The 17,702-nt window shown below is 51.6% G+C and overlaps 1 protein-coding gene across 4 annotated transcripts in view; it reads right to left on the reverse strand.

Moving 5' to 3' along the window:
- TNPO3 (transportin 3) overlaps positions 1 to 17,702 on the reverse strand; it is a 115,341-nt gene that overhangs the window by 41,428 nt on the left and 56,211 nt on the right. For 2 of the 4 annotated variants that reach the window (XM_075599257.1, XM_075599259.1), the window contains exons 7-14: positions 13,641 to 13,779; positions 12,198 to 12,344; positions 4,982 to 5,089; positions 4,356 to 4,447; positions 3,840 to 3,979; positions 3,007 to 3,198; positions 2,446 to 2,552; positions 1,475 to 1,551 (exon numbers count right to left, since the gene is read on the reverse strand). In XM_075599257.1, coding sequence (XP_075455372.1) covers positions 1,475 to 1,551; positions 2,446 to 2,552; positions 3,007 to 3,198; positions 3,840 to 3,979; positions 4,356 to 4,447; positions 4,982 to 5,089; positions 12,198 to 12,344; positions 13,641 to 13,779 — 1,002 coding nt within the window. The remainder of the gene's footprint in view (positions 1 to 1,474; positions 1,552 to 2,445; positions 2,553 to 3,006; positions 3,199 to 3,839; positions 3,980 to 4,355; positions 4,448 to 4,981; positions 5,090 to 12,197; positions 12,345 to 13,640; positions 13,780 to 17,702) is intronic. The other 2 variants (XM_075599258.1, XM_075599260.1) reach the window with 1 other exon arrangement.

The raw sequence follows: 17,702 nt of genomic DNA on the forward strand, positions 1-17,702 counted from the left end.
TATATAGCCTCTTTTTTAATGTAAATAAATCTAATTTAGCTAGCCTCTCCTCATAAGTTAGATTGTCCATCCCCTTTATTAATTTCCCCTTTTCTAAGGATTGGTGCCCAAAATTGTACTCCATATTCAAGGTGGGTTCTTACTAAAGCTTTGTAAAGGGGCATAATTATGTTTACTTCCCTTTCATCCATTGCCCGTTTAATGCAAGATAAGATCTTGTTTGCCTTTGCAGCTACTGCATGACATTGGGCACTATTGCAAAGCCTGCTGCCTACAAGCACTCCTAAATCCTTCTCCATCAAGGATTCCCCCAATTTATCCCCATTTAATTTTGTATGTCGTCTGTTTATTCTTGCATCCCAAATGCAGAACCTTACATTTAATCTGTATTAAACCTCATCTGCCATTTACCTTACCACGTTTCCAGTCTCTCCAAGTCCTTCTGAAGAGAAATTACATCATGTTCTGATTCTACTAACTTACACAATTTAGTCTCATCAATAAAGATGAGGACTTTGCTCTCGATGCCAACCTCAAGTTCATTAATAAACAAGATAAAAAGCAGGGGTCCCAGTACCGATCCCTGAGGTACTCCACTCACGACTTTAGCCCAACCCGAAAAAGTTCCATTTATGACAACCCTCTGTTGTCTGTCCTTTAACCAGTTTTCAATCCAGGTGCAAAATTTTTTGCCGAGTCCAATTTGCTTTATTTTGTACACCAACCTCTTGTGTGAAACCGTATCAAAAGCCTTTGCAAAATCTAAGTAGACCACATCAACTGCATTACCCTGGTCTAAATTCCTACTTACCTCCTCAAAGAAACAAATAAAGTTAGTTTTCCATTAGGTATTCCTGAATATTATCCCGTATTAAACCTTCAAGTAGTTTCCCTACTATTGAAGTCAGGCTTACAGGTCTGTAATTCCCAGTTGTGATCTAGATCCCTTTTTTAAATATAGGCACCACATCTGCTTTACGCCAATCTTGTGGTACTGAGCCTGTGGAAATGGAGTCCTTGAATATTAAATATAATGGTTTGGCTATTACTGAGCTTAACTCCTTGAGAACTCTTGGATGTATGCTATCGGGGCCAGGTGCCTTATTTACTTAAAAAAAAAAAAACATTTCAAGCCGCTTATAAAATTTCTTCCTCAGTTAACCAATTAATTGTTCACTAATATGGAGGTTGTGGCTTCCTCCTGCGGCACTACTACTGAAATTGATTCTTCCCTGGTAAACACAGAGGCAAAGGGCGATTACAGTATTGCAATAAATGACCCGTGAAGGATTGGAGCCACAGTGTAGTAGTACTAGAAGTAGGAGTAGTAGTAGTAGTAGTAGTAGTACTAGGAGTAGTAGTGACCTTGAACAGCTGCCATTGTGCCCGTCCTGCTGAATATGCATCTCCATCACGGGACAGTCCTGATGCAAACACACTGGGAAATGACGACATGATGTGGACTTCCCCTTACCTGAAAATGACCGCTAGTCTGTCCAAGAACAATATGGGGTCAGAGGATATGCCATTATTAGGTTCCTGGGCGAGAAGCTGGGGGGAGGAGAGAGATGGGAAGAATTGTTTCACCTAATACCACGAATGACAGAACAAGAGCAAATACCCAGTAAATAAAACGTTGCACATTAAAAAATAAATTAAAAAACCGTCTCTGGGACACGGTTAAAAGAATTTATTTTGAAAACTGCTTTTCACCTCGGCCTGATTACGCCCTTTCTGTGGCAATTGATAAAAGCAAATATAGATGTACAGCCGGTGATTAGCAGCGGGCTATGGATGCTGCTGCTGGAAGGAATGGGAACACGCCTGCAGGTAACGCGCCCCCCCCCCCCCCCGACGAAGCATTGTGATGCGAAACGCGCAGGGGCTGGTCAAGCCTTTGAGACGTCCCTTCCTGCTCTCTCGGCGACCGAGGACTCTTATCTTCAGGAGGGTTGTTACCAGCCGAGCGCTGCTCCGATTTCATCCAGCGGCAGTGCCCATAGTCGCCGTTCTGAGCCCCCTGCTCTTCACCGTGTGGTAAGTTTGGATATTTGCTTTTATCCCGATACATTTTACTATATACGTCCCTCGGTGCGCCCCAACTTTCGCTTGGATTTCTGTGCCAAAGCACGTACGGAAGATCGCGCCATTGGAGCCGGATTAGTAACACAAGGGAAAAAGAACCAGAGCGGACCTGCGTCGGGAACTTCTTGTATTTGAGGTCCAATAAAGGACATTAATTCTGAGCTAACAAGACTCCTTACATCCCCAACTACGACCTGTTCCAATTCTCTCAGCGCTTTCAGCATTCAAGGGGATAAGCCTCTTCTATTACTGCATGTGAACCCCCACTCTGCCGGCGACCCCATAACACAGCCCCCCCCACCCCCCGCCCCCCAGATCCCTCTGCCAGCACACACACTGTTCTCCGGGTGCGATACGTACACTGCTGCTTCTCACCTTCTTCAGGGACGTCACCTGAACAGAACACAGCTCGCTCAAGCACTCAGAAATCTTCTCCAGGGGCAGACGGGCGAGGACCAGTGCAGTGCCTGAGAGGGGGGAGGCAGAGGGGGGGTGAGGGAGACTGGGAAGACGGCACTGTATATAATATACACACACACATACATACATATGTATAGTCCTCAAGGGCCACTAACAGGTCAGGTTTTCAGGATCTCCCTGCTTCAGCACAAGTGGCTCACATCATGAAAACCTGACCTGTTGGTGGCCCTTTGAGACTGGAGTTGCCCAGTAGACCCACACACCGGCTATTCTCAAACTACAGAGTTGTGTCCCCGTGAACCTCAATGTTTGAAGCAAACACCAGCGTGGACGGCCTCGGCAGCCATTATTTATATGGGTTTTAAAAGCGCAGACCCATTTGCAACTTTAAGCCCCGTATCTTGTGAATCCTTGTAAAGCGACGCGTTACCGGGAGAAAGGTTCCACACCACACAAGCCCCGTGGTGAAAAGGCCTCCCGGTGAGGCTCTGGTTCTCGTACCTTTCAGGAGTCCCACGGCGGCCTCGGGGGGCAGCGTGAAGGAGTCCAGGGAGCGGGCGATCTCCAGCAGCCCGCTAAAGTGCTGCGCCATGTGGTCCCGGCACACAGAGCAGATGTTCTGGATGGCTTTGGCGGCTGCGGAGGCCAGCGTTGGCTGGCACAGGCCCTTCATCAGGTACGCCAGCACGGGGTCTGCAGCGAGGAGGAAGAGAGATTGATCTAAGGACCATCAACAGCCGCCGCCTACGGCCAAGATCAAAGAACATGCCAACACGTGAATGCACACGTGGCGTATGACTAGTATGTTCATGTGTTCCTGCATAACATGATCTATTCGCAGCTTCCAACGGTACCCAAGGTTCAGCAAAGTATCCGGCCGCTCCTCCTTCTCTTACTGTGCACCTCACACCTGGAACAGCCACCGGAGACTCTCACAGCCGCCACCAGTCTAAGGTCTTTCAAATCTAAGCCTGTCTCACACTTTAATCTGGTCTGTAACTGTTACATACGCCCATAACATATATTATCTCTAACTGTGCACGCAATGTCTTGTATATAATGTATACCCTGTTCATTTATGACAAATACATAGTTACAAATACAGTTACATAACTCTGTGCCCAGGACAGACATGAAAACGAGAGGTAACTCCCAATGTATTACTTCCGGGTAAAATATTTTATAATTAAAATGCTCAGTAGCAAATGGGAAAAGTTACGATGCGTGTGCGCGGAGATTATTCAGCGTATCCCTTGTATCGCGTGTGCGTTACCGGGGACACCGCGTGTGGATGACGCTGCAGCCGTGTGTGCCAGTTGCTGCCGTGTACTCACCGAGGAACTGTGGGTTCCTGTCCACCACCTCGCTCATCTCCCCCACCAGCTCTATACTGGTGTAACGCACGGAGATGTGCACCCCCTCCGGCAGTCTCACCACCCCCTCCAGCACCTCCACCAGGGTGGGTGTGTTCTCTCTGGGAATAAACAGAATGGCCGGTTAGTCGTCCAGAGCTCAGCAAACGCCCATGGCAGACGCCAGCACCAACACACAGATCTCCTCAGCGTAAGGCAGCGCACCAGAATACACTGGGCCTAAGGACGCACCCTGAGGCAGGGAAATCCCTTATATGCAAGGTGCAGGCAGAAAGGAAACCAGCTATTTCTGCACGTGCATCAATCAGGACCCAGTACACAACGCGTGAAGATGCTGTAACATTTCTGCCTTCAATACGGGGAGTTGTACTAACTGTAATGCACACCGCTGACCATTTAACCACTCAGCAGGCCTGGCGGAGAGACAGGAAGTACATCCAAACCAGCCAATCGCACAGCGCATACACAGGCACTTACGGATCAACGCTCTTAGCGATGGAAGCCATGATGAAAAGCACGGCTTCTGTCACTTCCCAGGGAGGATTCCCGTCCTTTAGTGTGGAGTACAGCTGCGTGGAGAGGGAAGGAAGTCACATACATCCCAATCCCATGACCATATACCCCCGCTCTGCTCTGCTCCCAAACTGCTGGGAGACCGTGCAGTGGAGGTGGCATCAAGGCCACAGGTTAAACCGCCGGTGTGCAGGGCATGCAGCACTGAAACGGGCGTCCCAAGAAATGGTTACAGGAAAGTAATCAGAGAAGACGGCTTTTTAATAGGTTCAATCTGAGGAGGGCAACTCCAGTCCTCAAGGGCCATCAAGGGGTCAGGTTTTCAGGACATGTCAATGATTTTGGAGACACCAACAGCTGCCAATAACGCCAATTTAACCCCTCGGCAGATGGCAGCGTAACGCAGCACAGAGTAAGGCCGAGTACGGTCAAACCTAAAGGTTAAAGCAAAACATTCTCTCCAATAATTGCAGCTGCTAATCCCCTTTACTGCAGTGCAGGCCGCCCCTCTGCGGGGGCCGCTGTCCTCGGTATTCCCGGAGCTCTGTACCCGCGGGAATCCCGTCTGGTCACCGGTCAGAGACACTCACCTGGGAGAAGCATTCCATGGAGCCCACCAGGAAGATCAGGTCTTTCACCAGGTCCGACACCCGCATGCGGAACTCCCCAAAGTCATCCGTTTCCTCAGGAACACCCTCCTACGTGGGGGGAGGGGGGAGACAGGTTAGGGTGGTCAGAGGTAGCTTCCCCCCCCATACGTCCGTGTGTTAAACTATATTATCTATAGCCCACACAATGGATAAAGACTCGGGGACACTGCACGGCCTCACACAATGAATTAAATCCCGTAAAGATGGGACTTCACCTTTATAGGAAGGGGTTGCAAAGCAGGGTTTTACCCCACTATCCACCTGTTATTACCCCTTTATATCGGTGTGTACATGTTTATACTTATTTACTATGTAATTATCCAATCTCCGCACCCCCTTTGTACCGCGCTGCGGCTTGTGCGGGTGCTTCACAAATAAACCACGATAACAGTTCATTAACAGATATTACAAACTGCAAAGAATGCACATATCTCACAGAACAATACGACAGAGGGCCCCGCTATATAGGGCCCCGCTATATAGGATAATAGGGCCCCGCTATATAGGATCCCGCTATATAGGATAATAGGGCCCCGCTATATAGGATTCCGCTATATAGGATAATAGGGCCCCGCTATATAGGATCCCGCTATATAGGATAATAGGGCCCCGCTATATAGGATCCCGCTATATAGGATAATAGGGCCCCGCTATATAGGATCCCGCTATATAGGATAATAGGGCCCCGCTATATAGGATAATAGGGCCCGCTATATAGGATCCCGCTATATAGGATTATAGGGCCCCGCTATATAGGATAATAGGGCCCGCTATATAGGATCCCGCTATATAGGATTATAGGGCCCCGCTATATAGGATCCCGCTGATCTTTTTGATTCTAGGAAACACTTAGATTCTACCATTCCTAATGGATTTCACAGTTGTGGCAAATGTAGAATGTGTAAGTATGCTTTATCCATTAAATCTGTCACAGAGATCCACACCAAGAAGAAACTTAAACTACGTTCATTTATGACATGTGATACTAAGTTTATTGTATACATTCTGAGATGTCCATGTGGCAGTGCCTATGTGGGTCAGAACCATACGTATGCTAAGAGAAAGAATCAGTGAACATGTAAGAAGCATTAAGAACACAGATGAACGATTCCCTGTGGCTCGCCACTTTATGCACTGCCCATTGGGTTCTTTACATAACCTAACATTCAGTGCCATTGAATATATTCCTCTGAATATCAGAGGCGGTGACAGGGAATCTCACCTCAACCAGAGAGAGATGCATTGGATTTATGCACTGGGGACCTTATCACCCAGGGGCATGAATCTCGATTGGGAGTTAAGACATTTCTTATAAAAAATATTATTTTGCTTTATTGATGTCTTTACATACTTTTCCTCTCCTGCCCATCCCATCCCCTCCTCCTTCCTTTCCCATCCACCCTCCCCCTCTCCCCCCCCCCTTCCCACTTATCCTTCCCCTCCTCCCTTTAACCCATTCCTCCCCCCCTCCCCCCCTCCCATCCATTTATCCTCCCTCATATCTCTTTCGTTTGCATTATTTTGTTCAACTGTGTGAATTTTAGACATGTGGTCTCTTATATGAATTAATATCAAATATTATGGTTATTCATGAATTTGTTCAGGACTTTTTTCCTTAAACTTTATATATCTGTCTTGAGTAGAAATATTATTGAAATGATACCATGTTGGACATAGTTCACAAGATATTATAATTGCATGTTTAGTGTTATTTTCCCATCTATTTTATCATCATTATGTTTCTGCTCACAACCATAAGGACTCTTGACATATTATTACTGTGATTCAGCTTTGTTGCTCTTTTTTTTTTTGTACTTTTTACTGTAATTCGCTTTTTATATTCCAACTATAGATTATGCCAAGTACCTGTGATATTGTTATACACTTATCAACATTATTTGTTTCCTCTGATGAACAGGTTATATGTATTGTTCGTATTTTAATTTTTATTCATTGTGATATTTTAATGATACTGTTATCAATAGTTGTTTTTATGTTGCACTCAAACCCCAAGTATATGTTGTCCACAGCTGCTAGTTTGTCCCATTCTTGCTCCGCAACCATCCAACTGCTGCTAATATTTTATTTTCCTACTCAGCATATCATTGGCTGAGGATAGGAACCTATCATAGCGCTTTAAGACGCCTTCGCGCCAAAAATACATAGATTGACGTCACGGCTGGGGGCGGAGCTATGGATACATAACGGGCACTGTGAGCGAACATGAACTAACTCTTTGACAAAGGGATTCGTCCCGAAACGCGTCAGAGTTGGCTCCGAGCCCCCCACCTCCTCACAATAAAAGGTTTTTAAACGTTTATAGTAGTTTGCAGCTCCTTTTTGCTTTGCTGTTGCTGTGCTCCGCTTCCGGATTCTACGGACTACCTTCATCTATATTATCTATAGCCCACACAATGGATAAAGACTCTGGGACACTGCACGGCCTCACACAATGAATTCAATCCCGTAAAGATGGGACTTCACCTTTATAGGAAGGGGTTGCAAAGCAGGGTTTTACCCCACTATCCACCTGTTATTACCCCTTTATATCGGTGTGTACATGTTTATACTTATTTACTATGTAATTATTTAATCTCCGCACCCCCTTTGTACCGCGCTGCGGCTTGTGCGGGTGCTTCACAAATAAACCACGATAACAGTTCATTAACAGATATTACAAACTGCAAAGAATGCACATATCTCACAGAACAATACGACAGAGGGCCCCGCTATATAGGATCCCGCTATATAGGATCCCGCTATATAGGATAATAGGGCCCCGCTATATAGGATTCCGCTATATAGGATAATAGGGCCCCGCTATATAGGATAATAGGGCCCGCTATATAGGATCCCGCTATATAGGATTATAGGGCCCCGCTATATAGGATCCCGCTATATAGGATTATAAGGCCCCGCTATATAGGATAATAGGGCCCCGCTATATAGGATAATAGGGCCCCGCTATATAGGATTATAGGGCCCCGCTATATAGGATTATAGGGCCCCGTTATATAGGATAATAGGGCCCGCTATATAGGATCCCGCTATATAGGATTATAGGGCCCCGCTATATAGGATTATAGGGCCCCGCTATATAGGATCCCGCTATATAGGATAATAGGGCCCCGCTATATAGGATTATAGGGCCCTGCTATATAGGATAATAGGGCCCCGCTATATAGGATTATAGGGCCCTGCTATATAGGATAATAGGGCCCCGCTATATAGGATCCCGCTATATAGGATTATAAGGCCCCGCTATATAGGATTATAGGGCCCCGCTATATAGGATCCCGCTATATAGGATAATAGGGCCCCGCTATATAGGATTATAGGGCCCTGCTATATAGGATAATAGGGCCCCGCTATATAGGATTATAGGGCCCTGCTATATAGGATAATAGGGCCCCGCTATATAGGATAATAGGGGCCCGCTATATAGGATAATAGGGGCCCGCTATATAGGATTATAAGGCCCCGCTATATAGGATAATAGGGCCCGCTATATAGGATAATAGGGGCCCGCTATATAGGATAATAGGGGCCCGCTATATAGGATTATAAGGCCCCGCTATATAGGATAATAGGGCCCCGCTATATAGGATAATAGGGCCCCACTATATAGAATAGGGCCCCGCTATATAGGATTATAGGGCCCCGCTATATAGGATTATAGGGCCCCGCTATATAGGATTATAGGGCCCCGCTATATAGGATTATAGGGCCCCGCTATATAGGATTATAGGGCCCCGCTATATAGGATTATAGGGTCCCGCTATATAGGATTATAGGGTCCCGCTATATAGGATTATAGGGCCCCGCTATATAGGATTATAGGGCCCCGCTATATAGGATTATAGGGCCCCGCTATATAAGATTATAGGGCCCCGCTATATAAGATTATAGGGCCCCGCTATATAGGATAATAGGGCCCCGCTATATAGGATAATAGGGCCCCGCTATATAGGATAATAGGGCCCTGCTATATAGGATTATAGGGCCCCGCTATATAGGATTATAGGGCCCCGCTATATAGGATTATAGGGCCCCGCTATATAAGATTATAGGGCCCCGTTATATAGGATAATAGGGCCCTGCTATATAGGATTAAAGGGTCCCGCTATACAGGATTATAGGGCCCCTCTATATATAGGCAGTTTGGGCTGTTCTTAGATGAAACCCCCATGGAAGGTAATGGTGATTTTCACTCACGCGCGTCGGGAACATTCGCATTGGCCGATATATAACATGCCCGTATAGAGCAGAGGACCCAGACACACTGAGCAGTAACCAGGGGAGACATTGCCATTCAAGCAGAGTGGGGTGCAGAAAATAGAAATGTCTCCCCTGACTTCCTGATTACTGGGGTCAGAGGTTACACGTCCGAGTCGTACCCAAAGTAAAAGGATTTTCCCACGCCCACCCCACACAAGCTTCTCAGACCTGCACGTTTCCACTAAAGTGCCTCTCCCCCCCATCGGGACCATATAATAGGAAACCTTAAACCTGCACATTACATCGAGTTCCTGCGGAGGTCTAGCAAACCGGTGTCACGCATGTCTCCGGTATCCTTGTGTAGTACAGATACTGGCTGTATGTGCGGTGGATAGCCGGACACATGTTGCTGTGTGTAATACAGATACTGGCTGTATGTGCGGTGGATGGTCGGACACACTGTGCTGTGTGTAATACAGATACTGGCTGTATGTGCGGTGGATGGTTGGACACGTTGCTGTGTGTAGTACAGATACTGGCTGTATTTGTGGTGGATGGTCGGACACACTGTGCTGTGTGTAGTACAGATACTGGCTGTATTTGTGGTGGATGGTCGGACACGTTGCTGTGTGTAATACAGATACTGGCTGTATGTGCGGTGGATGGTCGGACACACTTTGCTGTGTGTAGTACAGATACTGGCTGTATGTGCGGTGGATGGTCGGACACGTTGCTGTGTGTAATACAGATACTGGCTGTATGTGCGGTGGATGGTTGGACATGTTGCTGTGTGTAGTACAGATACTGGCTGTATGTGCGGTGGATGGTTGGACATGTTGCTGTGTGTAGTACAGATACTGGCTGTATGTGCGGTGGATGGTCGGACACGTTGCTGTGTGTAATACAAATACTGGCTGTATGTGCGGTGGATGGTCGGACACGTTGCTGTGTGTAATACAGATACTGGCTGTATGTGCGGTGGATGGTTGGACACACTGTGCTGTGTGTAATACAGATACTGGCTGTATGTGCGGTGGATGGTCGGACACGTTGCTGTGTGTAGTACAGATACTGGCTGTATGTGCGGTGGATGGCCAGACACACGCTGTGTGCAGTAAAGATACTGGCTGTATGTGCGGTGGATGGTCGGACACACTGTGCTGTGTGTAGTACAGATACTGGCTGTATGTGCGGTGGATGGTCGGACACACTGTGCTGTGTGTAGTACAGATACTGGCTGTATGTGCGGTGGATGGCCAGACACACGCTGTGTGCAGTAAAGATACTGGCTGTATGTGCGGTGGATGGTCGGACACACTGTGCTGTGTGTAGTACAGATACTGGCTGTATGTGCGGTGGATGGCCGGACACGTTGCGGTGGATGGTCGAACACACGTTGCTGTGTGTAGTACAGATACTGGCTGTATGTGCGGTGGATAGCTGGACACATGTTGCTGTGTGTAATACCGATACTGGCTGTATGTGCGGTGGATGGTCGGACACACTGTGCTGTGTGTAATACAGATACTGGCTGTATGTGCGGTGGATGGTCGGACACGTTGCTGTGTGTAGTACAGATACTGGCTGTATGTGCGATGGATAGTCGGACACGTTGCTGTGTGTAGTACAGATACTGGCTGTATGTGCGGTGGATGGCCTGACACGTTGCTGTGTGTAATACAGATACTGGCTGTATGTGCGGTGGATGGCCGGACACACTGTGCTGTGTGTAGTACAGATACTGGCTGTATGTGCGGTGGATGGCCGGACACATGTTGCTGTGTGTAATACAGATACTGGCTGTATGTGCGGTGGATGGTCGGACACACTTTGCTGTGTGTAATACAGATACTGGCTGTATGTGCGGTGGATGGTCGGACACACTGTGCTGTGTGTAGTACAGATACTGGCTGTATGTGCGGTGGATGGTTGGACACACTGTGCTGTGTGTAATACAGATACTGGCTGTATGTGCGGTGGATGGCCGGACACGTTGCTGTGTGTAGTACAGATACTGGCTGTATGTGTGGTGGATGGCCGACACGTTGCTGTGTGTAATACAGATACTGGCTGTATGTGCGGTGGATGGCCGGACACGTTGCTGTGTGTAATACAGATACTGGCTGTATGTGTGGTGGATGGCCGGACACGTTGCTGTGTGTAATACAGATACTGGCTGTATGTGCGGTGGATGGTCGGACACACTGTGCTGTGTGTAATACAGATACTGGCTGTATGTGCGGTGGATGGTCGGACACACTGTGCTGTGTGTAGTACAGATACTGGCTGTATGTGCGGTGGATGGTCGGACACACTGTGCTGTGTGTAATACAGATACTGGCTGTATGTGCGGTGGATGGTCGGACACACTTTGCTGTGTGTAGTACAGATACTGGCTGTATGTGCGTGGATGGCCGACACGTTGCTGTGTGTAGTACAGATACTGGCTGTATTTGTGGTGGATGGTCGGACACATTGCGGTGTGTAGTACAGATACTGGCTGTATTTGTGGTGGATGGCCGGACACACGTTGCTGTGTGTAGTACAGATACTGGCTGTATTTGCGGTGGATGGTCGGACACGTTGCTGTGTGTAATACAGATACTGGCTGTAGTAGTGGTGGATGGTCGGACACGTTGCTGTGAGAGCATCCTCGGCCCTTGCTCCCAATACATATTTGCTAGATAGAGCACAGGGAGACCAGGTAAGCTACCCAAGGAGATATAGGCCCATGTTTACTAAACGATGCTCTTCCATAAGAGACCATCTTTCAGTTGAATGGGTGGTGTCCTGTGGAAGAGCGCCACTTTGTAAATATGACCGTGGTGCTGGGAGGCGAGACTGGGACCTCGTGTTGCCCCTGCCATCTTCATGCTATAACGCCCTCCTGGGACCTCCAGAGAGGACAAGTAGCAGCAAGACCAGGAGGGGAGCTTACATGATCTGGATCAAGCTGGCAGTGCCTGGCCATGGCATGGAGAAGCCTCTGGATGTACGGTCTGAAGATACTGTGCAGCACCGAGTCCTGTGTCTTATAAAGGTGCTCTCCCAGGCGATACCAGAAGTTAAAAGAGATTTCCACTACCTGGGAAGAGAAGACGAGGAACATTCAGAACAGCGTCCCATAGATCCAGTCCACCGTTACCCAGCCGTGCTTACACCGTGAGGCACCTTCCAGGGCTGGAAGACTTCTACATTATTCAAATAACCGGGTTCCACGTTGTCCACGAGTTAGCGCTCACCTCGTACTGAGTGACCAGCACAGATCACACAGTCACGGGTCAGCACTCACCTCGTACTGAGTGTGGCCAGCGCAGATCACACAGTCACGGGTCAGCACTCACCTCGTACTGAGTGTGGCCAGCGCAGATCACACAGTAACGGGTCAGCACTCACCTCGTACTGAGTGACCAGCACAGATCACAGTGTCACGGGTCAGCACTCACCTCGTACTGAGTGTGGCCAGCGCAGATCACACAGTCACGGGTCAGCACTCACCTCGTACTGAGTGTGGCCAGCGCAGATCACACAGTCACGGGTCAGCACTCACCTCGTACTGAGTGTGGCCAGCGCAGATCACTCAGGCGGGGGTCAGCACTCACCTCGTACTGAATGTGGCCAGCGCAGATCACTCAGGCGGGGGTCAGCACTCACCTCGTACTGAGTGTGGCCAGCGCAGATCACTCAGGCGGGGGTCAGCACTCACCTCGTACTGAGTGTGGCCAGCGCAGATCACAGGCGGGGGTCAGCACTCACCTCGTACTGAGTGACCAGCACAGATCACAGTGTCACGGGTCAGCACTCACCTCGTACTGAGTGTGGCCAGCGCAGATCATTCAGGCGGGGGTCAGCACTCACCTCGTACTGAGTGTGGCCAGCGCAGATCACTCTGCCGGGGGTCAGCACTCACCTCGTACTGAGTGTGGCCAGCGCAAATCACTCAGGCGGGGGTCAGCACTCACCTCGTACTGAGTGTGGCCAGCGCAGATCACACAGGCGGGGGTCAGCACTCACCTTGTACTGAGTGTGGCCAGCGCAGATCACACAGGCAGGGGTCAGCACTCACCTCGTACTGAGTGTGGCCAGCGCAGATCACACAGGCGGGGGTCAGCACTCACCTCGTACTTAGTGTGGCCAGCGCAGATCACACAGGCGGGGGTCAGCACTCACCTCGTACTGAGTGTGGCCAGCGCAGATCACACAGGCGGGGGTCAGCACTCACCTCATACTGAGAGTGGCCAGCGCAGATCACACAGGCGGGGGTCAGCACTCACCTCGTACTGAGAGTGGCCAGCGCAGATCACACAGGCGGGGGTCAGCACTCACCTCGTACTGAGTGTGGCCAGCGCAGATCAGGAGAAGTTCCAGGGTCCGCACTCACCTCGTACTGAGTGTGGCCGGCGCAGATCAGGAGAAGTTCCAGGGTCCGCAGGTCTCCCAGGTCCCGACCGGGAGTAGACACAATCTTCTCCAGGAAAGTTTCGCACAGTTCCGTGAAAATGCGGCAGTAATTCAGCACCCTGGGACGCAAAAACGGGGGGGCGGGAGAGTGAGACGCCAGGGGGGCATCAGAGCAAAACATGGGGGATGGGAGAGAGAGCAAAACAGGGGGAGGGAAGAGAGATAGCGGGGAGCCTCATAGCAAGACGGGGGGAGGGAAGAGATAGCGGGGAGCCTCAGAGCAAGACGGGGGGAGGGAAGAGAGATAGCGGGGAGCCTCAGAGCAAGACGGGGGGAGGGAAGAGAGATAGCGGGGAGCCCCATAGCAAGACATGGGGAGGGAAGAGATAGCGGGGAGCCTCATAGCAAGACATGGGGGAGGGAAGAGAGATAGCGGGGAGCCTCAGAGCAAGACATGGGGAGGGAAGAGAGATAGCGGGGAGCCTCAGAGCAAGACATGGGGGAGGGAAGAGATAGCGGGGAGCCTCATAGCAAGACATGGGGGAGGGAAGAGAGATAGCGGGGAGCCTCAGAGCATGACGGGGGGAGGGAAGAGAGATAGCGGGGAGCCTCATAGCAAGACATGGGGGAGGGAAGAGATAGCGGGGAGCCTCATAGCAAGACATGGGGGAGGGAAGAGATAGCGGGGAGCCTCATAGCAAGACGGGGGGAGGGAAGAGATAGCGGGGAGCCTCAGAGCAAGACGGGGGGAGGGAAGAGAGATAGCGGGGAGCCTCATAGCAAGACGGGGGGAGGGAAGAGAGATAGCGGGGAGCCTCATAGCAAGACGGGGGGAGGGAAGAGAGATAGCGGGGAGCCTCAGAGCAAGACGGGGGGAGGGAAGAGATAGCGGGGAGCCTCATAGCAAGACATGGGGAGGGAAGAGATAGCGGGGAGCCTCATAGCAAGACGGGGGGAGGGAAGAGATAGCGGGGAGCCTCATAGCAAGACGGGGGGAGGGAAGAGATAGCGGGGAGCCTCAGATCAAGACATGGGGGAGGGAAGAGAGATAGCGGGGAGCATCATAGCAAGACGGGGGGAGGGAAGAGAGATAGCGGGGAGCATCATAGCAAGACGGGGGGAGGGAAGAGAGATAGCGGGGAGCCTCATAGCAAGACGGGGGGAGGGAAGAGAGATAGCGGGGAGCCTCAGAGCAAGACGGGGGGAGGGAAGAGAGATAGCGGGGAGCCTCATAGCAAGACATGGGGGAGGGAAGAGATAGCGGGGAGCCTCAGAGCAAGACGGGGGGAGGGAAGAGATAGCGGGGAGCCTCATAGCAAGACGGGGGGAGGGAAGAGAGATAGCGGGGAGCCTCATAGCAAGACATGGGGGAGGGAAGAGATAGCGGGGAGCCTCATAGCAAGACGGGGGGAGGGAAGAGAGATAGCGGGGAGCCTCATAGCAAGACGGGGGGAGGGAAGAGAGATAGCGGGGAGCCTCATAGCAAGACATGGGGGAGGGAAGAGAGATAGCGGGGAGCCTCAGAGCATGACGGGGGGAGGGAAGAGATAGCGGGGAGCCTCATAGCAAGACATGGGGGAGGGAAGAGAGATAGCGGGGAGCCTCATAGCAAGACGGGGGGAGGGAAGAGAGATAGCGGGGAGCCTCATAGCAAGACGGGGGGAGGGAAGAGAGATAGCGGGGAGCCTCATAGCAAGACGGGGGGAGGGAAGAGAGATAGCGGGGAGCCTCATAGCAAGACGGGGGGAGGGAAGAGAGATAGCGGGGAGCCTCAGAGCAAGACATGGGGGAGGGAAGAGAGATAGCGGGGAGCCTCATAGCAAGACGGGGGGAGGGAAGAGATAGCGGGGAGCCTCAGAGCAAGACGGGGGGAGGGAAGAGATAGCGGGGAGCCTCAGAGCAAGACGGGGGGAGGGAAGAGAGATAGCGGGGAGCCTCATAGCAAGACATGGGGGAGGGAAGAGATAGCGGGGAGCCTCATAGCAAGACGGGGGGAGGGAAGAGATAGCGGGGAGCCTCATAGCAAGACATGGGGGAGGGAAGAGAGATAGCGGGGAGCCTCATAGCAAGACGGGGGGAGGGAAGAGAGATAGCGGGGAGCCTCATAGCAAGACGGGGGGAGGGAAGAGAGATAGCGGGGAGCCTCATAGCAAGACATGGGGGAGGGAAGAGATAGCGGGGAGCCTCATAGCAAGACGGGGGGAGGGAAGAGAGATAGCGGGGAGCCTCATAGCAAGACGGGGGGAGGGAAGAGAGATAGCGGGGAGCCTCATAGCAAGACGGGGGGAGGGAAGAGAGATAGCGGGGAGCCTCATAGCAAGACGGGGGGAGGGAAGAGAGATAGCGGGGAGCCTCATAGCAAGACGGGGGGAGGGAAGAGAGATAGCGGGGAGCCTCATAGCAAGACGGGGGGAGGGAAGAGAGATAGCGGGGAGCCTCATAGCAAGACGGGGGGAGGGAAGAGATAGCGGGGAGCCTCAGAGCAAGACATGGGGGAGGGAAGAGAGATAGCGGGGAGCCTCATAGCAAGACGGGGGGAGGGAAGAGAGATAGCGGGGAGCCTCATAGCAAGACGGGGGGAGGGAAGAGAGATAGCGGGGAGCCTCATAGCAAGACGGGGGGAGGGAAGAGAGATAGCGGGGAGCCTCATAGCAAGACGGGGGGAGGGAAGAGATATAGCGCGGAGCCTCATAGCAAGACAGGGGGAGGGAAGAGAGATAGCGGGGAGCCTCATAGCAAGACGGGGGGAGGGAAGAGAGATAGCGGGGAGCCTCATAGCAAGACGGGGGGAGGGAAGAGAGATAGCGGGGAGCCTCATAGCAAGACGGGGGGAGGGAAGAGAGATAGCGGGGAGCCTCATAGCAAGACGGGGGGAGGGAAGAGAGATAGCGGGGAGCCTCAGAGCAAGACATGGGGGAGGGAAGAGATAGCGGGGAGCCTCAGAGCAAGACATGGGGGAGGGAAGAGAGATAGCGGGGAGCCTCAGAGCAAGACGGGGGGAGGGAAGAGAGATAGCGGGGAGCCTCAGAGCAAGACATGGGGGAGGGAAGAGATAGCGGGGAGCCTCATAGCAAGACGGGGGGAGGGAAGAGAGATAGCGGGGAGCCTCATAGCAAGACATGGGGGAGGGAAGAGATAGCGGGGAGCCTCATAGCAAGACGGGGGGAGGGAAGAGATAGCGGGGAGCCTCATAGCAAGACATGGGGGAGGGAAGAGAGATAGCGGGGAGCCTCATAGCAAGACGGGGGGAGGGAAGAGAGATAGCGGGGAGCCTCATAGCAAGACGGGGGGAGGGAAGAGAGATAGCGGGGAGCCTCATAGCAAGACGGGGGGAGGGAAGAGAGATAGCGGGGAGCCTCATAGCAAGACGGGGGGAGGGAAGAGAGATAGCGGGGAGCCTCAGAGCAAGACATGGGGGAGGGAAGAGATAGCGGGGAGCCTCAGAGCAAGACATGGGGGAGGGAAGAGAGATAGCGGGGAGCCTCAGAGCAAGACGGGGGGAGGGAAGAGAGATAGCGGGGAGCCTCAGAGCAAGACATGGGGGAGGGAAGAGAGATAGCGGGGAGCCTCATAGCAAGACATGGGGGAGGGAAGAGAGATAGCGGGGAGCCTCATAGCAAGACGGGGGGAGGGAAGAGAGATAGCGGGGAGCCTCATAGCAAGACATGGGGGAGGGAAGAGATAGCGGGGAGCCTCATAGCAAGACGGGGGGAGGGAAGAGATAGCGGGGAGCCTCATAGCAAGACATGGGGGAGGGAAGAGAGATAGCGGGGAGCCTCATAGCAAGACATGGGGGAGGGAAGAGAGATAGCGGGGAGCCTCATAGCAAGACGGGGGGAGGGAAGAGAGATAGCGGGGAGCCTCATAGCAAGACGGGGGGAGGGAAGAGAGATAGCGGGGAGCCTCAGAGCAAGACATGGGGAGGGAAGAGAGATAGCGGGGAGCCTCATAGCAAGACATGGGGGAGGGAAGAGATAGCGGGGAGCCTCATAGCAAGACATGGGGGAGGGAAGAGATAGCGGGGAGCCTCATAGCAAGACGG

The sequence above is a fragment of the Ascaphus truei genome, chromosome 5, assembly GCF_040206685.1.
Source record: "Ascaphus truei isolate aAscTru1 chromosome 5, aAscTru1.hap1, whole genome shotgun sequence".
NCBI lineage: Eukaryota > Metazoa > Chordata > Amphibia > Anura > Ascaphidae > Ascaphus > Ascaphus truei.